General features: G+C 30.9%; 9 protein-coding genes across 9 annotated transcripts; 5 read left to right on the top strand and 4 right to left on the bottom strand.

The window, feature by feature from the left end:
- Positions 1-82: 82 nt before the first annotated feature.
- On the bottom strand, positions 83-4,049 carry ASCRUDRAFT_109587 (uncharacterized protein). The gene has a single exon (XM_020188725.1). The coding sequence runs from the start codon at positions 3,921-3,923 to the stop codon at positions 171-173; it is 3,753 nt and encodes a 1,250-aa protein (XP_020045873.1). The 5' UTR covers positions 3,924-4,049; the 3' UTR covers positions 83-170.
- On the bottom strand, positions 3,732-5,492 carry ASCRUDRAFT_109626 (DHHC family palmitoyltransferase). Its single transcript, XM_020188726.1, has one exon. It carries the CDS (start codon positions 5,412-5,414, stop codon positions 4,176-4,178), a length of 1,239 nt encoding a protein of 412 aa, XP_020045872.1. The 5' UTR covers positions 5,415-5,492; the 3' UTR covers positions 3,732-4,175.
- Positions 5,493-5,894: 402 nt separating this feature from the next.
- On the top strand, positions 5,895-6,347 carry ASCRUDRAFT_71524 (uncharacterized protein; the record flags this gene model as incomplete). The annotated part of the gene is made up of 1 exon (XM_020191959.1): positions 5,895-6,347. One exon carries the CDS (start codon positions 5,895-5,897, stop codon positions 6,345-6,347), a length of 453 nt encoding a protein of 150 aa, XP_020045871.1.
- Positions 6,348-11,326: 4,979 nt separating this feature from the next.
- Positions 11,327-13,347, top strand: CCT6 (chaperonin-containing T-complex subunit CCT6). The gene has a single exon (XM_020193674.1). The coding sequence runs from the start codon at positions 11,523-11,525 to the stop codon at positions 13,194-13,196; it is 1,674 nt and encodes a 557-aa protein (XP_020045870.1). The 5' UTR covers positions 11,327-11,522; the 3' UTR covers positions 13,197-13,347.
- Positions 13,348-13,506: 159 nt separating this feature from the next.
- Positions 13,507-14,631, top strand: MAP1 (methionine aminopeptidase MAP1; the record flags this gene model as incomplete). Its single annotated transcript, XM_020190763.1, has 1 exon — positions 13,507-14,631. One exon carries the CDS (start codon positions 13,507-13,509, stop codon positions 14,629-14,631), a length of 1,125 nt encoding a protein of 374 aa, XP_020045869.1.
- A 255-nt stretch (positions 14,632-14,886) lies between these two features.
- Positions 14,887-16,449, bottom strand: GIT1 (Git1p; the record flags this gene model as incomplete). Its single annotated transcript, XM_020191957.1, has 1 exon — positions 14,887-16,449. The coding sequence occupies one exon, from the start codon at positions 16,447-16,449 to the stop codon at positions 14,887-14,889; it is 1,563 nt and encodes a 520-aa protein (XP_020045868.1).
- Positions 16,450-18,145: 1,696 nt separating this feature from the next.
- Positions 18,146-19,318, bottom strand: ASCRUDRAFT_76944 (uncharacterized protein). Its single transcript, XM_020193673.1, has one exon. The coding sequence runs from the start codon at positions 19,311-19,313 to the stop codon at positions 18,309-18,311; it is 1,005 nt and encodes a 334-aa protein (XP_020045867.1). The 5' UTR covers positions 19,314-19,318; the 3' UTR covers positions 18,146-18,308.
- Positions 19,319-19,825: 507 nt separating this feature from the next.
- CDC1 (putative lipid phosphatase CDC1) lies at positions 19,826-20,956 on the top strand (the record flags this gene model as incomplete). Its single annotated transcript, XM_020189771.1, has 1 exon — positions 19,826-20,956. A coding segment is annotated over one exon (1,131 nt), but the record flags the coding sequence as incomplete, so codon positions are not given.
- A 457-nt stretch (positions 20,957-21,413) lies between these two features.
- Positions 21,414-25,457, top strand: ASCRUDRAFT_71516 (uncharacterized protein; the record flags this gene model as incomplete). Its single annotated transcript, XM_020191956.1, has 1 exon — positions 21,414-25,457. The coding sequence occupies one exon, from the start codon at positions 21,414-21,416 to the stop codon at positions 25,455-25,457; it is 4,044 nt and encodes a 1,347-aa protein (XP_020045865.1).
- Positions 25,458-27,759: the final 2,302 nt, after the last annotated feature.

Raw genomic sequence — 27,759 nt, 5'->3', positions numbered from 1 at the left:
GCAGAGGCAGGAGAGACAGCAGAGGAAGAAGAAGCGGAAAAGTGGGCACCTTGGGAGCCGCGCGTGGACGCTGCTGCCTCCGACCATTCGACCGGGTGAGTAACACACGTGCCAGTAATTATACGTGATTTCATGCGCAAGTGCGTTTATGCATTCACACGCGCTTATCTCTACACAAATACATACTCATGCTTGTCACTCAAACTGGGAACCAACGTCACTCTCAAATCCATTCTGGGTGCGTATCTTCTTTTGCTGCCATGCAGCTCTTTTCCACTGGCTTCTTTTGCATTTTTTGCTAGCGTGTAATTCTTTTCAATTCCAGCTTTTTTTCTTTTTTTTGACATCTCACTCTCATTCAAACCGTCATCGTTTTTATTATATCTCGAGAATTCTTCAAGATCTAGCTTGATAGTGCTATTATTATTGCTAATCAATATAATCTTGGCCTTACTGACAGATTTGCTTTTTGTTTTGATTTCACTTGGAACAATCACCATGCTTGAGTGCTTGTCAATACTGTTTTCTTTAATATTTTCTCCCAATTCATGATTATGCTCTTCTTTATTTTCCATTCTATTTTTCTTTAGCTGTTCTGGTTTTTCACTCTTGCAATCGCTAGCTTTATCATTTATACATTTTAGATGAACTTCTTTTATCTCATTTTTACCTTTATTGCTGTCAAGTGAAACTAAATCAACACTATTGTTATCATTTGATCGCCTATCATTTGATTGACTATCATTTGATTTTCTATTACTAGTATCAAAATCCTCTTCATCTTCAGTATTATAATCCGAATTAAGTACTACCTGTGATGAAATAGATTCTAAATCAGTCAAAGAACAATAATCAGAAAAATCGGAATTTTTGCTACTAACATTTGAAACAAATTCCATTCCTTCATTATTGTAATTATCGATATTTATACTATCGTGACTATATGATACTAGTTGATTCTTAATATTAATCCTTTCTGATTCCTTTTCGTTCTCTGTTTTCAAATGTGCTTGGTTTCTCGAAATGTTATTGTTTATATAAAAGTTATGATAGTCATCGTTAATACTTGTACCAAATATATCATTTAATTCTTCATTAGTATCATTCGTATCACTATTAAAATTGTCATTGGATGAAGTGAAATCGATTAAGCCTATCAATTTTTCATCTTTAAACGTCAAATCAGAAAACGAATAAATATTAAGTATCTGTTTATTATTGATTTCACCTGCACTTATATTTGAATTAACAAAATGATCCAAAGAATTCAAACTTTTTAATAAATTATCTTTATTTTTAATTTCTGTTTTGATTTCAATTAAACTTTGTTTAAATTTTTCATTTTTTTTATTCTCAAGCACTTTATTTTTAGTGTCGGATTGACTACCATTGCAAAAAGCAGAAGAATCAACAATATCATCTAATCGGGTGTAATTTCCAAAATTTGAGCTTGCAATTGATGATTTGCTACTATTTTTTGAATTTTCCAGTTTATTAATAATTGAATACTCATCACTTTCAAATCCATTACTATTTATGTTAATTTCAGGAATTTTTTGGTTTTGCAAAGTCATTGAGTTCAAATGAGAATCAATAACCTTATTTTCAAAATTATCAAAATTATCAAAATTATCAAAATTATCAAGATTATCAACATTGATATTTTTTGGATAAATGGAAACTTCAATTTGATTTTTGGAAATACCGTATTCATCTGCTTCATATTCGGACTCGGATTCACTACTACTGTCATTATCACTGTCAGGAATATAAAATCCAGCACTTTTAGATCTTCTTCTATTATTAACCTTTACATTTAAAAATTCATTACTGGAATTATTATTTTTATAACATTTATCTTCATTTTCATCTCTTTTAGGTGTATTATTTGTTTGGTTTCCCAAATTATTTCTAACAAAACATTTTTCAGCAGAATCAGAATTACAATCCCCATCTTGATAAACTTTGTTTCCACAGGCTGACATTGATATTGATCTACTATTATAATTAAATTTAAAATTATTTAATAAATTGAAACTTTCAAGACCAAAATCAGTATCCTTTCCAAGAAGTTCCTGTTTTAATTTTGTTTTATGAAAAGATTTAGAAGCATTATTATATAAATAATCCCTATTGTATGTGTTAGTAAAATTTGATTTCAAATCCTTGGACTCATTTTTTATAAAAGCAGACAAATCGTTAGCAATATTCGAATTGCTTTCAAGGACTCTAGTTTTTTTTTTATTGTTATCAGTATTGTTTTTAATTATCGAAGAAATCTGTCTCAGATTAGGATTATGATGTTTTTTTTTCATTTGTTTTGTTTTTTCATTAAACATATCAATTGAATTTGATATATTGAATTTAAATCCACCAAATATAGGGTTCTTAATAGTGTTAGTTTGAGAATTAATTGCTCCAAGTAACCGATTAGAATTTTGATTTGTGGTTTTGTAATTAATCGGCAGTGAATATTTATAATTGTCTCTAATTTCATCATCTTTATGATCATCGTTATTATCATTATCATTATTAGGGTTATGATTATTATTATTATTATTATTATTATTATTATTATTATTATTATTATTATTATTATTATTATTATTATTATTATTATTATTATTATTATTATCATTATTATTATTATTAAATTTAAAATTTTTGAAGTATTTTGATATATAATGCTTTTTCAAATTGTAAATATCAACAGAATTATTATAAATTACATTGGGAATTGGAGAAGATGAAAATGATAAAAACCACAAATTGTTTTCATGGTTTTTTGAAGTAGAACAATTCTTGAAATAATTTAAAGAAGCAAAAGGAATATCCAAGTATTTATAACCGAGTTCATCATTAACATTGGGATCAAAATTGAAATTAAAATTAAAACTAAGATTAGAATTAATGATATCATCATTAACTTTAGCTATATTATCTATATCTAGAAATTTTGATAAATAATTGTTAATTAAAGCACCATGGGTAACAAGTAAAAGAATATTTTTTTGAGGTGGATTATCTTTAATATCAATGATTTTTTCTGAATAGTAATTTAATAAATTAAACATTCCATTATAGCATCTAATATTAAACTGTAATAGTGATTCATTAAAGAGATAGTGGTTATGAAATTTGTTTGGATCCCAATTGAAAGCAAAAGTTATATTATGATTCTTTGGTATACTAGATAAGAATTGAAGAGCAGAAGATATTATTTCTGAATTAATATTGTTATTGTTTGAACTAAATAAATTATTCTCATCGTCCAATTTACTATCATAATGATATTCAGATAAGAAAGAGTCGATTTTTAATGTGAATGAATAAGTAGAGTTTGTAATATTGTTATTGTGGTTTAATAAAAAAGCTAGATGTTCTAATAAATAGTAAGATGTTTGAATGCATCTTAAATAAGGAGAAGTATGCACTACAAAATTATATTTTATCTCAGTGTTTTGGTTATTGGTGAATAATACATCAACGATTTGATTTGAAATAGAGTAAGATTGTAATAGACCTAGCTGATCAAAATCTAATAATGGAAAGTTTATTGCATTTATAATGGTAGTGTTACCAGAAAGATTGTTAGCGCTGTCTATAATAACTTTCAAGTCAGCTGTAAAATCACCATGAAAAGAACAATCTAATTTTTTCAATAGAGAAATTATCTTTGATATGTTAGAAGAAGTCGGACAGTCAATGATGGATTGGAAGCTGGTGTTAATGATATTATATTTTTTTAGAAAAGAAACAGTGAATTGAAGCAAGTGGGTGAAGTTGAGATTATCTGGCTGATGGGGAGTGTTTGAATTGGGGTTTAGGGTGGCTAATCGAATCAAGACTTGTAACAACTGATTATAGGTAAACAAGTCACTTCTAACAGCATGTCTTATTAAGAATATATCATCTATTTTCATGTTTATTGAATATTGAAATTGTAAAATAGATTACTGTGTTTTGATTAGATTAGATTCGATCAGATTACAAATTGAATCTTGGAGATGTAAAATAGAGGAATCTGTCTAAATATAAAGGAAAAAGAAGACAAGAAAACGGAAGACGTAGAATTGGCATGTGATAACCGATACCATCACGTGCAGACCGCTTCTTCTGCTGCTTCTGCTGTTTCTGCTTCTCATTATAAGCGCTTCTTCAGCTTCTTTTGTTTCTCATTTCAAGCGTTGCTTCAAATTACTCCACCATCCCTTGTTGTATATATTTTGCACCTCGTTCTCTTTCGTTACCATTGTCAATTTTCGGATATTTTCGGCACCACGCAACACAAAACCTCCATCGATTGTAAGATACGTTTCATTGTTAATCTTTTCGAAATACATTGTTTCCTGGTTCAAAGGTTGGTATCCAATGAACTTGGTATAAACATTTTTCTCGTCATTAGTTTCATTCCGAATTAGCCCAATCTTTCTTTCTTCGCTTTTAGGATGATACTGGAAAAGCAATTTCTCCTGAATCAAGTGGTGTATGAAATCCCATTTATCTGTTTCGCTGCTACTTTTCCCAGCTCTAATCATATAGATATGGTAAAGTGTAAATGATATCACAACAATATCAAAACAAAACATCAAAAAAAATAAAACGATGATTTTATTTTTATCGCTGTCAAAACTAATCACCATAAAATTGATTTTATTTAAAACACCTTTAATAACAAGTTCGCTATCATTATGATCATTATAATCTTTGATTATTACATTAATTACCTGTGCCCAAACCAATTTCATTCCATAACTTAATATCAATCCGTTAGAAAATAAAAAATTTAAAAAAAATTTATAATTCCCCATTCCAATACAATTATTCACCCATAAACAATAATGATCATAATAAATTATGCATTTATTGCAATTTGAACAGTGCTTGCTTCTACTGATTTTGAAAATTGAACAACTCAAGCAATAATTATTATCAAAAAAAATCAAATTATCATTCGAAAACACTTTCAGGTACTCTTCATAGTTTCTAGCTGTCAATTCTTTAGCCTTTACAAAAATCACCAAAAAAAATGACAAATTTAAATTCAATATTAATGTTGTTATTTGTATTTTATACTCTTTTAAATATGCCAAATAACAAACATCAAAAAAAACTTTAAACATTGTAAGATTTAAAGCTAAATAAAAACATGGAACCATCCAATTCTTCATTTTATCAAAAACTTTTAAAACAATAAAATCTCGTACCATTTTCAATTGGTTCTGATTATTAATTTTCTCACTGATTTTTGATATGATTCTTTTGACTTTCAATTTGATTTCATTGCCAACAGTATTATGGAACCGTGTCATCCTCCAATTTTTCACCATTGGTATCTTACATGCTATGAGCACGATAATGAATAAACTAATAAGAATCGAAACTATCAAATATATTTTGAACCATAATACCATTTTGATAATCCTATACAAAATATCATATTAGTAGCAACTGTTTCTCACATTACCACTCATATTTTCGTTTTCACGATGAGCAATGTTTAAAACCACTGTTTATCTTGGGAATCTCCCTTTCTAAGGTGGGTAACGTGACGTCTGGAAAGCTCGTTTCCCCTTGGAAATAAGCCATATTTGCTACTCTGTAGTCTTACAATCTGTTCCTTTCGTTACACCTTAGAAAGGGTAGATTCCCAAGAGATTGTGAGACTAAAAGAGGATTCCAATGATGTCAAAAGGATTATTTCTGCTGGTGGGCCTAAGGCACGTAAATTCACTATCGATTTATGGTGTAAGCTCAAAGTTGATGATGCTTTAAAACAAGTTCCCAAAAGAAAGTCAGATGGTTCAAATAGCAGGGAGTGGTCTCAACAAATTATTTTTGTCTTAGAAACCATTGATTATGTCAATGAGTTTCTTGATCCTACATTTATGAAAATGGTAATGGATGCAGATTCATCAGTTGTTGAAGATGGTCTAACAATTGCTGAGAGTCAAGCGGTCTGGAATCTGATTCATAGAAAAATAATTCATGCTGTTTACCAAACTTTCGAGTCTTCACCACGATCAATTATAAGTCGCAAAGACACACTACTTGAAATTTTGCACAATGCTGTTGATATGCAAACGAAAGATATTCAAAGCAAAATCAACAATTGTTTTAAAACTTTGATGGTTGTACCCCAAAAATCTGAGTTCTTTGATGGTTTTATCAAAAGAAACTACACTGCACACAAAACAGCCGAAAACGAGTTTCCCCAGGTATACCAATTAATCAAAGGGATTCCAGAATTTAATGTCGCTTATTCTTTATATCTGCATACCCCTGGTTGGAATGAGTTCTGCTACTTATTAGAACAAGCGATCGTAAATAATCAACCAATCAATTGAAACCTGATTCTTGCATTTGCAAACAACAAAAAACATTTCTCAAATGATGTATTTGTAAGAGGTCCAAACAACGCTTCATCTATCAATTTTATTTCTGATAATGGGTCAAATAAAAATTCCTATGAAGGCCAAGTTAGACTAACATCTTATGACTATAGTGTTTTATTTGATGGCCGATGTAAAAAATGTGGAAAAGCATCTCATGGTAATAATGATTGTCAACGCAAACTTGACTTTATACTAGCTAGGGAGAATAATTTTAGACAAACCAAAAACAAAAAGTGGAATAAAAGATATGGGAAAAATAATAACACAAACAAATCCATTTCAGTAGCCCAAGAAAAGAAATTACACTTAACAAGATTGAACAAAACCGACAGAAACTCCGTTGGTAGTTCTACCACGAAAGACCAACTGAAATATTTTAAAAACATATCTGTTGAAAAGACAGATGATATCATTGAGTCAATCAATCTATTGTTTATGCACCAAGACAATAGCTTCAACGATTATAAAGATAACAGTGGGATCAGCAAAGAACTTTCAACCTTACATACTCTCAAAGAATTTGAAAGTGAATCATCAATGGATCGTCTTATTATTGATTCGGGAGCTACACATTCCATTGTCAACCACAAAGATTGGTTAACAAACTTCACTGAGAAAACCGAATACTTATCGTCTTCAGATATAAACTCTGAATCTCTAGTGTCATCAGGTATAGGTGATATGATTATCCGTGTTAATGGGTCGAAAGAAATATTAATTCGACATGTTTTATATTCCAAAGATGTTTCCATTAGTATTTTATCGACAAATAATATTGTAAAAGCAGGATTTACTTACACTGGCGATAGCGATGGTCTTTCGTTACTTGAGGGTTGTACTGCAATTGACCGATTTGCAGTAAAATTAAACGGATTATTATATGCCAATGTTGACACATTTAACAATAAATTCCAGAAATCCTATGGAACCACCTTCCCTGAAATTAATGATCTCGGTTATGTAAATTTATTTGAGATTATAAATAATAATTATAAGTTTGAAAACTTTCTAAGGCTCACTCCGGGAATTGATTTCAAAGAGGAATCATTATCAGTCGGTAGCAATTACAGTTCCTACAATACGTTTGATTTTCGTGTCATTCTAGGATGAGTCAGCTAAGACGCCTTTAGAAAGAGTACACATGGATCTAGGGGGACCATACCTCATTCGAGGCAAAAATCAATTCTATCTTATCATGGTAGACGATTTCTCTAGATACTCCATGATAAATTTTATAGATGGAAAATCTATGAACCTAGTGAGTTCAACAATTGCAAATAACCCCAGGTTTTTGGAGACACAGTCTGGGCACAGAACAGTTGTCTTACGCTCAGATAATGGCACAGAGTTCCTCAATCAAAATTTACTCAATTTCATTAAAGAAAAAGGCATCAGTCTAGAAAAGACAGTTGCATACTCACCGGAAATGAATGGCATTGCAGAACGTATGAATAGAACTTTAAAAACCATAGCATCTTCTTTAATTCTTCCAACAGGCTCCGGAAACTCACAATGCCTCTTTGATAAAGCATTGGTTTGGGCGTCGTACATCAAAAATCGAATACCCAACAGAGTGAAAGCGAAATCACCATTAGAAATACTATTTGGGAAGAGACCAACTTATGATCACATCCACAAATTTGGAAGTGATGTATTAGTAAAATTATCACAAGAAAAGCTACAGCAACTTGGATTACCAAAGAATCATAATCCGATGGTCCCAGCAGTGCTTGTTGGTTTTTCGGATAACCGAAATGGTTTGGAATGCTGGTATTACAAAGACAGGTTATTCAGAACTGATATTCACAATGATATCACTTTCCTAAACTCATATAAGTTTGCTAAGCTTGGTGCAGCACTCATTGAAAGAACTCATTCTAAATCACCAGAATCATTTTTTAAGATGATGGAGAAAAATGAAGTAATCGATGTTAATAATTTTTTGAAAGGACAACTTGAAAAAGATTCAATGTATGATGGTGATAATGATTCTGCCAATGATAAACCCGTTATTAATAAAAACATATTTATATACACTCATAATGATTTTAATCGTCCTGCTAACAAACGGAAAATGACAGCTAACTCTCTGACCCAGACAGTTGATGAGAGCTTCCAACATGAGCCAGAGTTGATTGGCACATCCACAAACAATTCATCAGAAACTATTTTAATTCACCTTGACCAACCATCTAATGGAAATATTAATACTAAAGATGTTGTACCAGTGTGTGAGTCAACGATGTTAGATATTCGTAAAGCTAATAAAGATTATAATACCCTTGAATTTAACGATTTGGGGGACATAGCAAATGGTGTAACAATGAAAATTCGTGAGGCGCCTCGGAAACATAAAAGAAAATGAAGGTCTATCTACAAATCGCAGAAGCAGTCTTGACAAGCATCTGAAGGCTACTGGAAATGAACAGCAAGATAACAGTAGTTTTACTGTCAATGATAAAAGAGGAATGATTAAGTCCGATGATGGAATAAATGAAATCATTAAATTGCAACCAATCCAATATAAATCTGAACCAGATATTGAAATCATTGATAAGAAAAACCCATTAATTGACGATATAGAAATGAAAGTTATTCCATACGAACCCACATTAAGAACGATGGCTGAAGATATTGCAACAAGTAGAGCTATTAGATTAAACAATAATAACCGTGAAATCAACTCTTCTAAGAGACATCCCAAATGGATAACCTTCAAAAATCAGACAAAGAGTCGTCGCATCATTAAAAAGACCACCAGACTTCAAAGCTTATTAGGTGATAAAAGATTTTATAAGAGCCTCCACCTGATCATTTTAACTACCAATGTCAAATCAGAAGGTAGACTAGAGCTCCCATTTAAGTTTCATGAAACAGATGTTGTTGAATCCAAGCTAAAGTTACTAAATACTAAACACCCACCCTTGCCATCTAAACCTATGGTTATTACGTACAATATGCTTAGTGGTGAATTTAAAGAACTTTATCAAACCGCGACTAATGAAGAATTAAAATCATTTATGAGATTAGGCGTTCTTGAAATTTCAAAACCGGATGATGACATTTTAAAAAATAAAATAATTAAAACCAAATGGGTCCCGAGCTATAAGTATGATTCTCATCATGATCGGATCATTAAACTAAAAATGAGACTAGTTGCAAAGGGATACTTGCAAAAGGCATTCGAGGCATATAACCCATATAGGGTTGCATCTCCGGTCATTAGAATTGAATATGTTAGATTACTATTTGCAATTTCGGTTGAATTACAAGTAAAGCCACGACATATCGATGTCACAACCGCTTTTTTAAATGCAAATTTAAATGAAACTATTTACATTAAGCTTCCAGATAATATTAATATCTATGACACAAAAGAGTCATACAAACTTAGAGACTCACTGAGAAACAATGTATTCTGTCTTCGAAAAGCTGTTTACGGCTTGAAATAAGCATCCTTCGAGTGGAATAATCATATTAAAGCTATTCTACATTTAATGGGATTTGTTATGTGCGAGTCCTCCCAGTGTTTATTTTTAAAAATTAACAAAAAATTAACAAAAAATTAACAACTATTATTGGTATATATGTGAACGACATTTTGATCAAAAGCAACAAGAGTAACGATGTAGAAAAAGTCATTTCATATCTCGAACTGAAGCTAAAGATTTCTAATCTAGGAATTGCAACTAAATTTCCTGGTCTTCATATCACTTATAAGAAAAATTTGAAATTGAACAAGTTTGATATTTTTGTTTGCCAAGAAAGTTATATTGAAGATATTTTTAATAAAGCAAAAGAAGATATTCAGAATTTTGTCATATTACCAAAAATACAATACCCGATTTTTAAGATAAGGGAAGAAACTGTTACAGATGTTTTAAATGAAACTGACCATAACTATTATAGATCATTTATTGGAAAAATGCTTTTCTTATCGACTAGTCTGCGACCAGATATTGCATGTACAATCCTGATGCTCGCACAAAGTATTGCTAGCTCGATGCAGCATAATATGAAGCAGTTAATCATCCTAATTAATTATATTTACAACACCAAAACATTGTCATTGAAATACGAAGCTAATGGCATTGATAAACAAAATTTAACAGCATATGCTGATGCATCCTTTGGTGGAACGATTAATGATAGAGAATCACAATACGGTTGGTTAATATATTACAAAAACCACTTAATAAATTGGCTGTCTAAAAGGCAGAGCAGTGTAGCTTTATCATCTTTCGAAGCTGAATTATTTGCGGCGGCAGAAATTGAAAAAGAGAACATGTATATTGTCATGGTTTTAACTGAATTAAAGTTCAAATTAATTTCTACCGTAACTTATATTGACAACAAAGCTGCTATATACTTCATTCATAGCTCTGAGAGTCATGAAGGATCTAAGCACATAGACATCTGTCTAAGGTTTTTACAGCAACGATCGCAAATGGAGTTATCGAAATTCAAATATATTGCTTCTCAATTTAATGTGGCTGATATTCTAACAAAACCAGTTTGTTCGAAAAACTTTAATGAACTTCGAGCAAAAATGTTGGTAACCTGAGAAGATTGAAATCTATATAGAACCTGCTGAATTTGAGGGACTGTTGAGATTCGGTAGACGTGATTAAAATTCAGCTAGCGTATATAGATTAGTTCTCTCTTATGTATCCCTATTTTCGAGTAATAGGAGTGTGCAATTTAAGATAATAAAAGGTGACTAAAAGGAACAGACTGTAAGACTACAGAGTAGCAAGTATGGCTTATTTCCAAGGGGAAACGAGCTTTTGTGCGGATTGCTTATCCTATCCGTACATGGCCTATCCGTATACGAGATACGGATAAGTTTTGCTATAAATAGTCGGACCAAGTTCCGTTCGCTTGACGAAACGAAAACAATAAATTATTCTTTTCTTTTTCTTCGACCATCGAGCTCGAATCACTTTCCAGATGTCACGTTACCCACCTTAGAAAGGGTAGATTCCCAAGAGTGTATCAATTCCGCCCAGGGTAGCACATATCTTCATCTATCTGAAAAAATATTTCATTTTCAACATCAAGCCGTCTTATATTTAAAGAGTAGCTACTCAACTAACTATCAATCAATTGTCTTGTCCTTTTGTAATTATGTCTTCAGCAATTCAATTATTGAATCCTAATGCAGAATCAATTAGAAGAGCTCAGGCTTTGAAGGTTAATGCTTCTGCTGCCCAGGGCTTACAAGATGTCCTATCTTCAAATTTAGGGCCAAAGGGCACTTTAAAAATGTTGGTTGATGGTGCAGGAACCATAAAACTAACTAAAGATGGCAAAGTGTTATTGTCCGAAATGCAGATTCAACATCCTACTGCTGTCATGATTGCTCGTGCTGCAACTGCTCAAGATGAAATTACAGGTGATGGCACCACTACAGTAGTCTTGCTAGTTGGTGAGTTATTAAAACAAGCTGAAAGGTTTATAAATGAAGGTGTTCACCCCAGAATTATAACCGATGGGTTTGAGATTTCAAGAAAGGAATCGTTGGATTATTTGAATAAATTAAAACGACATTATTCAGATCTAGTTCTCAATAGGGAACTATTGTTACAAGTTGCAAGATCTTCTTTATCAACAAAAGTTAATGAAGAGTTGTCAGAAATTTTGACTCCAATTGTTACTGATGCGGTATTATCTGTGGAAAACTTGGATTTGCATATGATTGAAATAATGACGCAACAAAGGTATTCAAGTAAAGATACAAAATTGATCAGAGGATTGGTATTAGACCATGGTGCAAGACATCCTGATATGCCAAAACATTTGGAAAATTGTTTTATTTTGATTTTAAATGTTTCTTTAGAATATGAGAAAACTGAAGTTAATTCTAGTTTTTTTTATTCATCTGCAGATCAAAGAGACAAATTAGTTCAAAGTGAAAGAAGGTTTGTTGATAATAAATTGAAAAAAATTGTTGATTTAAAAAATGAAGTTTGCAGCAATGATGCTACCAAATCTTTTGTAATTATAAATCAAAAGGGAATTGATCCAATGTCTCTTGATGTTTTAGCTAAACATAATATTTTAGCGTTAAGAAGAGCCAAAAGAAGAAATATGGAAAGATTGCAGTTAATTTGCGGTGGTGAAGCTCAAAATTCTGTCGATGACTTATCCCTGGAAATATTGGGATATGCTGGTTTAGTCTATGAAGAAACAATTGGAGAGGAAAAATTCACATATGTTACAAAAGTGAAAAATCCTAAATCAGTTTCGATATTAATTAGAGGTGCGACACAACATTCTTTAAATCAAACAAAAGATGCTATTAGGGATGGGTTGAGAGCTGTATCAAATGCAGTCAAAGATAAAGTTGTGATTCCTGGTGCAGGCTCATTTTTTTTAGGGTGTTCAAATCATTTGAATAAAAACATCAATAAACTTTGCAAAGGTAAGACTAAAACAGGTTTGAAAGCATTTTCTGAAGCGCTATTGGTCATACCAAAGATTTTATCTGTAAATGCTGGTTTTGATGCATTGGATGTTTTATCTGACTGTCAGGACGAGATTGCAGAGATTGAAGAAAACGAAGAAAATGAAGATGATAGAAGAATGGTTGGTATTGATTTAAACACAGGAGAACCAATGGACCCTGAGATTGAGGGTGTTTGGGACTCCTTTAGGGTCTTGAGAAATGCTATTACCAGTGCCACAGGAATAGCCAGTAACTTACTATTGTGTGATGAGCTATTAAAAGCTGGTAAATCGGCGCTAAAAGAAGCTCCACTGGCTGGTGGTCCTCCTGGTGGTCCAGTTGGGCCCCAATAAGCCAGTATGGAATGCGATGAACATTTGAGCAACTGCAGATGTAGTAGGAAAGATAAGTAATCGACATGCTCTTTAGTTTCTACCAGTAATACCAGTAGTACCAGTAGTACCAGTAGTAGCATCTGTTCCTGACCCAAAAGACACTTGCTGCACGCCAACCGCCGCCCCAGTGACTCCATCACCAGCTTCACGTGAAGGAGCCTTCAAACCAAAAAACTTCTCCCACCATCCTTCTGAAAATTTTTCATCTCCCAAAACATCTGCTAAACCAGAACATACTGTTGATCTTGCATCCTTAGGTATTTTCCATATGTCTGCTTCTGATCAAAAAATATATTGCTGTGGTCCCAATTGTGGAAAAGAAACAACCTCCAGCTTAAAATGCCCTATTTGTCTCAAACAAAATCTAACTTCGGTATTTTGTGATCAAAGTTGCTTTCGTAGAAATTGGTTGAATCATAAAGCAATTCATGTTAAAAACGGTGTTGATTCTTATAATCCCTTTCCAGATTATGAATTCACAGGCGCTCTCAGACCCTTTTATCCATTATCCCCAAGAAGATTTGTTCCTGACTCCATTAAAAAACCAGAATATGTTACCAATGGTATTCCTGTTTCTGAACAGCAGACCGATAGAACTTCTAAAATGCATATTTTAAGTGAGTCTGAAATCAAAACTTTTAGAACGGTTAATAAACTAGGCAGAGAAGTGTTGGACGCAGCAGCCGCTGCAATCAAACCTGGTATAACTACAGATGAAATCGATGAAATTGTCCACAACGAAACAATAAAGAGAAAAGCCTATCCTTCACCATTGAACTATTATAATTTTCCAAAATCTGTATGCACTTCTGTTAATGAAGTTATTTGTCATGGTATACCGGATAAACGACCTTTAAAAGATGGCGATATAGTCAATTTAGATATATCTCTCTATAAAGATGGTTTCCACTCAGACCTAAATGAAACATATTATGTTGGAGATAAGGCCAAATCTGATCCTAAAATTGTCAATTTAATAGAGTCAACTAGAGAATGTCTCGATTTAGCTATTCAAAGCATCAAACCTGGTTTTCCGATCAGAAACATAGGCAATATTATTGAGCCATATGCTAAAAAACATGGCCTACAAGTAGTAAGGACTTATTCTGGGCATGGTGTTGGGACTTTGTTTCACTGTAAGCCAGATATATTCCACTATGCAAAAAATAAAGCTGCCGGAGTTTGCAAACCAGGTATGACATTCACAATTGAACCTATGATAACTCAAGGTACATGGAAAGATGATATATGGCCTGATAATTGGACCGCCGTAACTCAAGATGGCGGATTAACTGCTCAGTTTGAACACACTTTGTTAGTTACTCAAACTGGAGTTGAGGTCTTAACTGCAAGATTCAAACATTCTCCAGGTGGCCCAGTTAAAAGATTATAATTCATTTTTTTTTTTTGGTTCATTCCATATTAATTTTTAAACCACTGATTTTTTTTGATTTTTTAATTTTCAAGGCAAAATTTTAAAATGAAAGTCTTTAATAAAAAAATATAAAAAAAACATAGTTAAAAAAACTAAATTCACAAATCAATTAGTCAACAAGTACCTTTTATTGTTTTTAGTTCAACAGGTCTCTTTTTTTATTATTTTATATATGCATTTACTTAACTTACACATTGTCAAATTTTGTGAAAATTATGGCTTTTCCTCTTTTCTATCTGCTCCTAATAGATTAATCTCAAAACCGCTAGCTTTCAAATATTCCAAGAAATTTTTATCCTCTTCTTTCATTACATCTGGATCAACAGAAGGCAAAAAGAAAAGAATTAGAATAGCTGAAACTAGACATAATGAAGAAGCAACCCAATAGGGGGCCTGTAATCCACTGACTGTATCATACCCTCCAGCATTTTTAACAATAATTGAAAAGGTATATGTGCCAACAAAAGCTCCTACTTTTCCCATTGCTGCAGCAATTGAATAGTAGGTTCCTCTTATACCTGCAGCTGAAGTTTTTGAAGCTAATAATCCAATATTATTGCCAGGGCCAAATTCACCAAATGCTAAAAACATACCATAAACAAAAACAAAAGCGCCAATATTTTTAAGAAGACTTGCATAACAGCTAGCCATGATATAGCCAATTATAGATTGTAGAAAGGCACCAAGAACCAAAGTTAATCTTGGTCCAAGATAATCAGAAACAAAACACCCTGGAAAAGAACCTAAAATATAAAAAAAATTAAGCAAAATGTTGAAGCCAAATGTTTTATATAAATTACCATCCGAAGTAATTTTATGGATTATAAAAGTAGCATAGATACCAAATGCATAAACACTAAAATTATAAATAAACCAAACTAAACTAACGATAAATAATCTGAACCAGTAAAATTTAATGAACAAAAAATACGGAATAGAGGTTTTTTTGAACCTCAATTTTTGAAATGATTCATCATCATTAAAATTGACTCTCATAAAAAATAATGCCAATGGTGGAATTGCACCAAAACCAAGAGTTATTCTCCAAACAGGTGTTAAGTTATTAGGCGTAAAAATAGATAAAAGTATCATGGGAACAATTGAGGCAGTCAAAAATCCACAATCAATACAAAAGTTTGTGAACATGCAAAAATATCTGTTTCTGTGTCTTCTAGGTAAACAGCTAGATGCTTCTGCTGCACTAACCGAGCCACATGGATACTCAGCACCTAAAAAAAACCCGAGAATAAAACGATAAACTGTCAAAGCAATAAGCATACCATGAACATCATTCTTATTTTTTCCCCAAGATGCTGAGCACAAAATAGAAAAAACAGTTAAACCTGCAGATGCCATTAGCATACCAGATTTTCTTGAGACTTTATCGGAAATATAACCAAAGATTAATTGACCAAGAACTGTGCCCGCAAACACTATTGATGCAACGTTGTTCATGGCACTAGAGTTTGTATATTTCTCATTATATAACAATGCTAAACAGGTGGATGTAGTGCTCATAGAATTATTAATGTATCCATCTGAAAATAATCCAGCTCCAGAGCTTAAAACGGCCCATATGCTGTTTTTTTTAGTTTGAGGATTCTGGTTTTCTAGCTCTGAGTGTATTGAGTGGGTTATATTGGAATTTTCATCAAAGTTTTTTTGTTTCTCTTTTTTTGTGGTATTGGAGAAGCAAGTCTCGTTTTGAGATTTTTGATACCATCCAAATGCAAATTCACTAAATGAGTTAGGTAAATCCCTAGTAAGAACTTTCATTTTTGAATAGAATAGAATAGAATAGAAAATTTAAATTAATAATTTTGTTTTTAATACTATTAAAACGAGTTGTTTTAGTAAATGTTGAAAAAACAATCTGTAACAACGTAAAAATTAGTTTTCAAGTCTGAAAGGAAAACAAAATTTGCTTCTATATTGATTTTTTTTTGTATATAGCATTATATAAAAACGCAAGAAAATAAAAAATCCAGCAACTTTCATGCTGTAAAGCTTGAAAATTGCTAAAGTCGATTAGCTATGAAATTTTGAGGATAATAAGAAGATTATTGCTTATAAATGAACAGTATGCCTAATTAGGAAGTGCATGTAAATGATGTCTGTCTGCATATAAACGCAAAATGCATGCATTATGCATACATTATGATGATCGCTCTACACAAAAAGAAATTTTTCGAGTTTTGTTTTAGAAGTGAATCCTTCAATTATCTAAAACAGTATATAAAACTTTTGAAACTGATGAAACATCATAGAGAGATGGATTCAAAACTCAGAATTGTGAATAAATAGAAAAGGGTTTTAAACAAAAGCAAACACATAAGTTGTTAAATCATAGTACCGGGAATTTCAAAAAACCGAAGAAAAGAATGAAAATAAGATTTATTAGATTCAACACAAAACAAAGCATAATAAGCACCTAAAAAAAAAACTACCACATTAAAAGTATAAATCAAGAGTCCATTTTTTTATATATATATTGAAAAACTGATGTTAAGTACATCAAGCTACAACAGCTGAAAACTGACCGCAGCTATTACAAACAAAAAGCTTTATTGTTTGATTCTGACCATTATTTTTGACGATATAACTATTGGGTTTTAAACAGTAAGTGCAAGTCCAGGTGCCATATTCTGGTTTTTTCATATTTTGATTAAATTTTGTAGTTGTTTTATTCATTATATTATTTATTGATTATCTCTGTAGTTTTTTGAATATTTGCTAAAAAATTTTGAAAATAAAATAGAATTACGAGGTGATATGATTGAACGGAATGATTTTGGGATAATTTAATATTCAACTGTTATTAATAGATTATTATTGATGAGAAATTAAGGATTATTTGTTTTCCTTTACTAGACGATTATTTTTGATAAAATTGATAAAATTGAATAACTTTTATACATTTTATATAAGTTTGGAAGAATAAAAATGAAGAATAAATTAAGAAAATACACATTATTAAAGAAAGAAGTTGGAATTTATTTCTAAAATTATTTATTAAGTAAATTGCCATTCTATTTTAATTGTTGTAAGTGGTGTAATAGATTAAATTAAATATTAAATGATTAAAAAATTAAAAAAATTAAAAAAAACAATATAATTTATGATTGAAACCATTAAAACAAGTGTTTTAAAACAAGTGATTTGTTATCAGTACATCCAATTAAAAATGAAGTAAACTTTAAAATTTATATTGTGTACAGTTGTTTTAAAACTTTGATAAACTTGAAATGTAATTTGTTTTATTAATGAATACAACAAAGAAGAGATCAAAATAGATCAACATGGATCTATATAGATATTAATTAAAATGAATAGATAAAAACAAATAATAAATGAAGAAATAAAAAATAAATAGATAAAATAGATAAAAAAAGGTAATATGCCGAACACAATTTTGTTTTTTCTTATAAGGTTTCAAATAGTGATAATAGGAATGATTATTAAAGTTTATGCTGGATAATTTAAATTTTGTGATGATGTATTGTCAATTAATCTCTATATAAATGGAGATTAGATAAAAATATAAAATTATAAAATTATATAAAGGAAAACAACAACAACAACAACAACAACAACAACTACTACTACTACTACTACTACTACTGCTAATACTATTATTAAAGAGCAGAATATTTAGATAACCAATTATCAAACCATTTCAACTTATTTGGATCATCTTTATATGTTTTTTTCAAATCATCTATTAGGAGGATTATAGTTGAATCAATTTGTTTCATGGGATTATTTTGGATGTAGAGAATATCGTTGTTCATCAATATTGAGGAAACTAAATCGTCAATCAAGAGATTTAATTGGTTTATTTTGAAAAATAAGTCATCACTTATTTGTTTGAAAAGAGGTGTTGACAATAATTTTTTAATTGATAATGATAACAATAATTTAATTAATTTTACCTTTGGAATATAGATTTTTGCACTCAATTCAACCAACTGATTGAGATTTTTGTGGTCAACATGGATATTAGATTGTAAGCCAAAGGGATCATCTAATTGCTGTGGATTTTGAGTCCATTCATCATAGTCGTCTATTGCGTCATTAATCATATTTAAAGAAGAAGATAAAGTCAGTGAAAACAAGATTGTTTCACCATCTTCAAGGGTTTTGATTAAAGAATCAATGTTATTTAAAACATTTGCAGATGAAATTAATCGGTTATTAGAAAGATTTTGATTTTGAGAATTTTTTTGTGGATGCTGGTCAATGAGGGACAAGATGGATAAAAACTCATCCATCAATCTAGAAATGGAGGAAAAAAGAGCAAATAAACCAGATAAAATTTTGGCGGTGAAAAGCCTGGAAAGCGCAAGATGGCTGTAGTTGTGTGGCTCAAAATATATTTGAGATACAAGAGGCAAGACATTTGCGTTTGCCAACTCAGAAAGAGCAGTGATTTCCTTCAAGGCAGGAAGCAAGTTATCATCTTGATTAAAGGGCAATTTGAAAAGAATGGCGACTTTGACAGTGGAGATTCTGAGCAACTTCAAGGCCTGGACGAGAGGTTCTGGGGTGTCCAGAAAAAGCAACGGCTTCTTCTCCACGCTGGAGAGAACAGTCTGGAGACAGGCCTGGCACAGCACTATGCAACGACGTAGCTCTTCCATCTCGGCCTGCTGGGGATGCAACAGCTCTTGGTGCGCCCGCCGGTTTTGATCCACACTACGAGCACGTGTACAAAAGCCCTTAGGGCTCCAGGGCTCCGGCCCGTGACGCACGCGCAGCGCCAAAGGCACGTGTGCCAGAGCACGCAGCACACGCAGCTGCACCTGCCTGTCGAGGCGCGGTGACAGCATCGGTGCGCTGCCAACGCTGGCGACAGGTGTTTGTAGCTGGCACCTCTGCCCTTTTTCTCCTGCTGTATTTCCAGGCTCTTTACTGTTGTGCTCTTATCCACCAAATGAATCTCAAACCCTTGAGGAAAAGAACAAACACCGGGGCTCTTCCCTTGTATGCTGATCCACTTGCTTCCCACTCAGCTGCTCAGTTCTCTTCTCACCCCCAAAAGTTCCCCAATAACCACGACAGTCACAATGTCTTCTCTCACAAGACCCACGATGGTTCATATTTAGCCTCAAAATCAAACATTGTCAATGTTTTTTCCACCATCTCCAAATCTTTTCACCACATCTTCTTTATTTGGTTGCTTTTTTTTTTCACAATTAATTATTTTGAATCTGTCCAGCCTTACAACTATTTGAAAATTTGTCAAAAATGGGATTACTGGGATAATTGGGATAACCATAAAGTTGTCGTCATAGCTGATCCTCAAATTGTTGATGACCATACTTATCCTGATAGGCCGTATCTTCTTCAATATATCACCAGAATTATTTCTGACAATTATATGAGAAAAAATTTCAAATTGTTAAATCAAGTTTTGCAGCCTGATTCTCTTATATTTCTAGGTGACTTATTCGATGGAGGTAGAGAGTGGTTTAATGATGAAAAATGGTTTCAAGAATATACAAGATACAATTCAATTTTTTCAAAAAAATACATTGAAAGAAGTGCCAACATTTATCAAAACTTGCCTGGAAATCATGATATTGGCTGGGACACAACAATGAATAAAACTCTTAATGATCGTTTTCAAGTTTTTTTTGGTGAATCAAATTCTTTAAATCTCATAGGAAATCATTCCATAATCACATTAGATACCATTTCTTTATCAAATCAACAGTCGCAATCAGGCCTCAACAACAATTCTCTTGAGTTTATAAATCATTACTTGCCTTCAAATCCTTATTTTAATAACAATAATTATCCAAATATTTTGCTAACCCATGTTCCATTTTTCAGAGATCCCAATAAATTAAAGTGCAATGGTCCAAGAGAAAGCAAAAACCCATTTCCTTTGGTCAATGGCATTGATTTTCAAACCGTTTTATCCTACGAGCTATCTAATCAATTGTTAAATCAAATCAAACCCGATCTCATTCTCTCTGGCGATGACCACGATTATTGTGAAATTACCCATACAAATCCAATCAGTGGAAAAAAGACAAAGGAAATAACTGTTAAATCCTTTTCTATGAACATGGGTATTAAATATCCCGCTTTCCAAATGTTATCACTTTCAAATGATCTTGCTCAAGTTGATTACCCGAGAGCCCATCAAAGAGAGACTTTTCAATCAAATATATGTCTAATGGACCCCCCTTATACAATGCTTTTTTCCTACATAACTATATTTCTTAGTTCAATCATCTATATATTTCTAATCTCTTTTTTTCCAGCCATCTTCAGTCCTCTAACTTGGTTGGACTGCTTTCTTCAACTTAGAAACAAGTTTGACAAAAGAAAAGAAGGTTACGATGATTATTATCACAAATTTTCCACAAACAACTCCTCTAAAATCCTGTCTGGTTATCTCAAAGACGACAATGAAAATAGTAAAAACAAACAGATCAAAAAAAGACTCGTCAGGTTTGCCTACGTAGAGCTTGTCACAATCTGGGGAATCTATCTAGAATTTCTTTGGTTTTATCATATATAGCATCAGTATTGGGCCTTGTATTCTATTCTTCCACCTTCTTTTTTGTTTGCCCTGTAGCTTCTTCTGCTTTCTTTCGTTTCCTGCTTCTCGGGCCTCAGGTCAGATGACACTTTCTACACCAGAATTCACAGCAATCGCAAATTCTCATCTTTGATCCACTTCTCAACTACTTTGCAACTGCTTCTCGACTCCACTGGATCCAAAAGCCATGAACCATTCTGTTCTGGTTCTGTCATTCCATACACCATCTGCTAAAGATGCTGTTCATTCCGAAAAAAACTCACTAGGTCCAAATCGATATACCAATAGTAAGCCATTTATCGCTACTCCACCAAGTGACGAGCATTTGACTTCACATAACACCAGTAGCCATCCTTCAAAATCAATTCACAATCAAGAAATTCTATCCGAATCAAGTTTGCCTCAAGAATTTGGTGAAAAAATCATTAAAAATCGTTGTATTCTTAAGAGAAAGTCTAGAAATATTGACAAATCATTGGAAACAACTCTAATTGAATATACAGCCGACAATAAATCAAATTCATTTCAAAAAGAGGAAGATTATATTTTCAATTTTGATAGAAAATTAATTAAAACTTACTATAACAATGACAATGACAATGACAATTATAATTTTCAGTTAATCAATGAAACGAAATTGCTTATTCTGAATGATGAATACTTCGATAACTTATTTTTTATTGATGAATCTGACGACTTGATTTCTATTTCATCTTTAGACAATGAATTAAACGATTCTCTCAAACAAAATAACAATCCAGATAATAACAATATTTTGATTAATCTATGTGATTGTAGTCTTGATGATAATGAGAAGTCACTCTTGCCAATATCTCAACCTTCTGAACTTATCAATGAATATGATGTAAATGTATTGCAGAAAAAAAAAAATATCACTGTGAAAAATATATCCAATAAAAACGAAAAAATAAATATTCTGCATTGTTTTGCTCAAGATTTTTCTACAAAAAATAAACATCATGGACATAATTTACGAAAAAGAACTTTGAATATAAAAAATTATGATGATCAAAAATTGAACATAAACATAAACGTTCTTCATCTTAATCATCTTAAAAAGAAGTATTTACAATTATTCAAAAATGATCCTCTTAATGATTCAATGTATCTCAAATTTCATAAAGCTTCCGAGAAATCAGAGAAAAGATATAATAACTTAGATAAATTGAAGTTTCTTAACGACATAGATGAACTGAAATCCTTTTTTGATTCTTTACTTTCTTTACTTGTTAATAACACTTCTTTAGCACAAACAAATAATTTTGAAACCGATCGCCCAAATTCTACTGATGCTGATTCAATTGGAAAAGAAACTAGAAGATTACGTACACGAATGACAAATCAGATCAACACCTCGTTAGCTCCAACTTCATCATCCATAATAGTCAGTTATCTAAATAATATTCTAAATCTAAATTTTAATAAAAACTTGATGGGTTTTTCCAAAAGTCAAGTTCTTGTTAATATCTTTAATTTTATTAATAAATTAAATATAAAATCAAATCAATCAAAAAATTTGATCTCTTTAAATAATAATTTATTAAATATTGATTCTGCAAATAATGCGTATTCTTCAACACCATTAAATTTGAAAACAGACTCCAGCAATTTCAAATCTATGAAAAAATTTTTAAACACTCAGTTTGGGTATCCAGAACTTCAAAATTATGGTTTTCTCAGAAAAAACACAGATCTTAATCTTGATTCTCTTTTGGTAAAGGAAATACAAGGCAATTGTAATTTTATTCCAAGTAATTTTGATTATGGTAAAAACTTTGATGACTCACCAAATTTTTCTTCACAAAACTCAGAGCCAAATTTTAATTCTTATGCTTCATTGACTTTTAATAGTTTTAATAACTTTAAGAATATGTTAAGTAACAACATTTTTGAAACTTTTGAGACTTTTGAAACTAAAACAGACATCAGTTTTCCTGCCACATTAACTACTAAGGATAAATCAATACTTAAAATTTTGTCTAAAATTACTTATATCAACCCTCATTCGATTTTGATGCCCTGTCCAAACAACAATAAAGATGCCACTAACTCTGTTAAATCACCAACAATCACTTCTTTGAAAAATCTTAACTATTTATTTTTACTAATAATTCTATCATTATATGAACTATTTAGAATTTTAAGGTTTTTTAAAATCTGGTCTTTTAAAAATCAACTTATTATTTATAACTGTAAAAAAGAATTATCAAAGACCCAAGATAGAAGTGAGCTTATTAGAAATCTATTTTCAAATATCACTTATCAGAATGAGAGAAGCAATGAAAGTTTCGACCACTATAAAAGGCTTAAAAATAGTCTAGAAGGCAATCATTTTCAAAATAATCGACAACTAAAACACTTTCTTCAGAAATTTCAAAATAAAATTAGACACAAGGTTAACGGAAACACTGCATCTTTTAGCTCTTCAAATCCAATTGTTTCAGATAAACTTTATGAAGAATTATCAATTTTTATATCTGATTCTGAAAGTGATTCAAGTGATCTAGATGATATAGATGATTTAAGTAATGTGACTGGATCTGAAATCTTAACTAAAAAACATATTCAAAATCGTAATAGATTAAATTTGGAAAAAGAATTGTTAGATTCTTATTATTCAGATCAAGAAGAAAATTTTATGACTGTTGATGAAATAAGAGAAAAAAGAAAAAAAAAATTTCAAAGTAAATTTAAAAAATTTAGTGAATTTGGAGTTGGAAAGGGAACTTTTGTTAATGAAAAGGAAGAACATAATAAAATTTGGAAAAATTTTAAGCCAATTAAATTTTTTGTAAATAATGATAGCACACTGTTATTGTTAATGTACAACATAAGGTCAGGCTTAAAAATATATAACTTGAATGAGTTTTTTAAATTTACAACTCCCAATAATTCTGATGATAATTTGAATAAGGATGAAAATAAATCATCTTTAGACCCTAAAAATGAGTTTTTCAAAAATGGCTTATTGTTTGAAAAACAAAAAACTACTAATCCTGATAATTGTTTATCAGACTTTCCTAAGATTAACGGGTCAGATTATATTTATGAATCTGGTAGTGATAAAGCTCTTATTGAAAACCAACATATTTCTTTAAAGAATAAATTAATTTTGAAAGATGAACTTATTTCTAATCAAAAAACCGGAGAAATAACTTCAACTCTAAATAATAAAAACGAGTTAAAAATAAAGAAAAAGAAAAATTCCGACAATTCACTTTTGGCAAAATATTTGGATGAAAAAAATAATATATTAGGTTCTAATGATATAAAAGTTGACGAGATGGCGAGCACTAAAAAAGTTTCAAAAAATTCAAATCGTCATTTGAGAGAAAGAAAATCTCAAATTGAAGATCTAAAGAAAACATCTTTTTATAAAGTGAAAGTCAAAAAACAAAAAGAAAAGAGAATTATGTCAAAAAAATCTACTAAGATTAGAAATAGAAAATTATTGCTTGAACAAGATAGAAAAGAATACAAATCAATATTTGTTTCCTTTTTCACTAATCCAAAAGAAAAAGAATTATATTTTCGACCTTATGATTATAAACTTCAAAGCACAGAGCAGAAATTAAAAGATTACATTGACAAAGAAAAAGGAGATCCTGCTAAATTTTCAATCTATATTACTAAAAGAAAGAGAAATGAGAATACAGTTAGGACCGATTCTATAACACATACAGAGAAAGTGATAAAAAAAATGAAGCCAATAATAGGGGAAAATTGTTTTGGTAATGAGACATCACTTGATACAACAGAAGATGATAAAAAAGGAATTTCAGAAAAAAATAAAAATAAAACCTCTAGATTGAGGCAACTTTCTAAAATTGACTATAATATTAATGAATTGTCAAATAAGGCAATACGTTATAAGAACTCGTATTTAAAAAGTAATTTTGATAAAGATGTAGGTCAAGAACAACAAAGTGACAAAATTATTATGGATAAAGTTGAAAATGATATTGCTCAAAAAAACATGAATGAAACTATCAAGAAAAAAGGAATGATGATTACAATTGATATCAATAATTATGTTACTGAAGGAAATTATAGAGTAAAAGAAACTGGTTTAATATTACCAGAATGGGGCTTTGGAAAACCGCTACCATATAATTTATTGTTTAAGTATGGACAGTCTAATCAAAATCGGTGCAAGTCAATAGAGAGTAATGACTTTGAAGAGTTTCAGTTACCTAAAGAGTTTTTTTAGCGTCTTCTGCCTTTTATTTTGGTAATTAACAGTTTTGTTTGTGTGTGTTTGTATTGTTTTAGGTTTATTGGGAGATTCATTATTTATTTTATTACCTTTCTTGTTTTTATTTCTTTAACTGTTATATTTTTGCTAAGAATTTGGAAGTTCCAAAAGCTGTTAATGATTGTTGGTGTTGGTATTGTTGGCTCTTATCAATTTCTTTATCTTCGACAGCCCTGCTTTTCACTCCCTTCCAGGCTTAAAATAGTGAAGATGTACATTGTGCGTTATCAGGCAGTATTATGCAGAGAAACAGAAAACCATTCAGCTGGGTGATTTCAGTCATTTCAGCCAATGAAATTGAATGCAACACGTGCTTAGTGCTCCATGGCACTGGTTTTGCAACAAATCCACTGTCAAAAGCAATTTGAGCAAAATTTTTTGGTTTGATGAAAAATTGAAAGTAGACCTGTTCAGCATATATTATAAATGAGCAGTCAAATATCTATTCGAGATATAAAACCAGTATTGCAAAATTAAACAACCAAGTTATCAATTAAGAAATAAGTGAGCTGAAAAAACGGATTATAGACTTCATTCAATAGATAAAATCAAATTAGGGAATGAGTATGAAATAACAGATTAAATAAAGATATTCAAACAACTGAACTGAATGGTTTAACAATAAAAATAATTAAAAAGAAACTGAATTGAAAAATAATGGCACAATAAAAGTTTAAACTTTGTCTTTACTTATTAATACAATAACGACACCCACAATAATTCCCATAGCACTTAAATTCATAAAAAAATTATTCACATTTCGATTTTCCTTTTTGGAAATAATGTTTTTCAGCAAATTTTTATTGTCGATTATTTTTTTTTTTTGCTCAATCTTAATTTTTTCATTTCCGTTTCCAATTTTATTAACTTCAAGCTCTTTTGAGTTTCCTTTGCTAGACTTGAAACTACTCCCTATCACTTCAACTTCCGACTCACTTGATTCTTCAATATCAGGATATTCATCAATACCATTTTTGGCGTCAGGGTTATTTAATATACTGAGATTAAAAAAATTGTTTTTAATTTCACTAACTTTATTATAAAAGGATGGGAGGTAAAGGTTGGCTTCTGCGGTGGAAACAGTTTCAAGTTCACATACATTATTTTCAGTATTTTCTGGTTCTTTGAGATTGTTATCAAAATCAAAATCATCGCAGATATAATCATTATTCGATTCTTTTATTAAACTCTGATCACTATCACTATTATTACTATGGTCACTATTATTTGCACCGTGGTGGTTTACTTTTTGAAAGTCATTTATAGCCTCCATAACTCTTTCATTGACTATTTTTTCTTGTTCTTCTATTTTCTCCATCAACTGTCTTTCTAATGTATTTAATTCAACTTCTTTATGGGATAATTTTTTTTTTTCTTGTTTCTGATTATCAAATAATATTTTCATCTCTAATTTTGACTCATCTAATTTCATGTTTAGGTTTTCAATAATTAAATTTAGTTTTCTATTTGTGACTTGAGTATCAGAGATTTCTTTTTTAATATTTTTGTTAGCTATATTAATCTTAGTGTAGTTCGTACTTAAATTATCATAACTGTTTTCCAATTGCATTAACTTTAGTTTTAGTTTTTCATTTAATGTTATTTGTTCATCCAACTTTTTCTTTAATTGTTCTTTACTAATATTATCATCGCTTACACCATCAGATTCATTTTTAAGTATTGAAGTTTCCGGAGCTGTATCTAAATCTAAATCTTTATCAAAAAAAAATTTACTTTCTTTGCCATTTTTTTCACTATTTTGACCATCTTTATCAACTAAATCATCAAAAGATCGCTCATTATCTGAATTAGAATCTTGTATAAGTTTTAAAATGTCATCTCTAGAATCCATATCTAAATTTGAAAATTTTTTCTCAGATTTTAAAAGACTTGTTTTTTTCTCCACTTTACTAAAAGGAGGGTCTTTATTTTGATTTTGATTATAATCTTGATTATAATGTTGATCTTGGTTTTGATCTTGGTTTTGATAATGGCGATGATGATATTGAAGCTCGTTGATTGAAACACTTGGCACAATAGATATCGGTATCTTGATAGAATTACGCTTTATACGAGAAAAAGAATCATCTTGAGAATCTTCGGATAAAATCGAGTCACTGTCTGAGGCATAACACAAGACGTCAATTCTAGAACATTTTTCTTGATTATCAGTAATAATTTTTTTACTGTTTGAAATTTCTGCTTTAGAATCAGTGTTATAATTGTCAGAAATAATAACATCTTTAGTGTTATTTGT

The sequence above is a fragment of the Ascoidea rubescens genome (assembly GCF_001661345.1).
Source record: "Ascoidea rubescens DSM 1968 unplaced genomic scaffold ASCRUscaffold_11, whole genome shotgun sequence".
NCBI lineage: Eukaryota > Fungi > Ascomycota > Saccharomycetes > Ascoideales > Ascoideaceae > Ascoidea > Ascoidea rubescens.
The sequence above is the reverse complement of the archived record's forward strand: the minus strand, read 5'-3'. Positions and strand labels throughout refer to the sequence as shown.

Bases quoted from the DNA above. Each gene is read 5' to 3' on its own strand.
- CCT6 (XM_020193674.1), top strand. From the start codon at position 11,523: ATGTCTTCAGCAATTCAATTATTGAATCCTAATGCAGAATCAATTAGA.
- ASCRUDRAFT_76944 (XM_020193673.1), bottom strand. From the start codon at position 19,313: ATGGAAGAGCTACGTCGTTGCATAGTGCTGTGCCAGGCCTGTCTCCAG.
- ASCRUDRAFT_109626 (XM_020188726.1), bottom strand. From the start codon at position 5,414: ATGGTATTATGGTTCAAAATATATTTGATAGTTTCGATTCTTATTAGT.
- ASCRUDRAFT_109587 (XM_020188725.1), bottom strand. From the start codon at position 3,923: ATGAAAATAGATGATATATTCTTAATAAGACATGCTGTTAGAAGTGAC.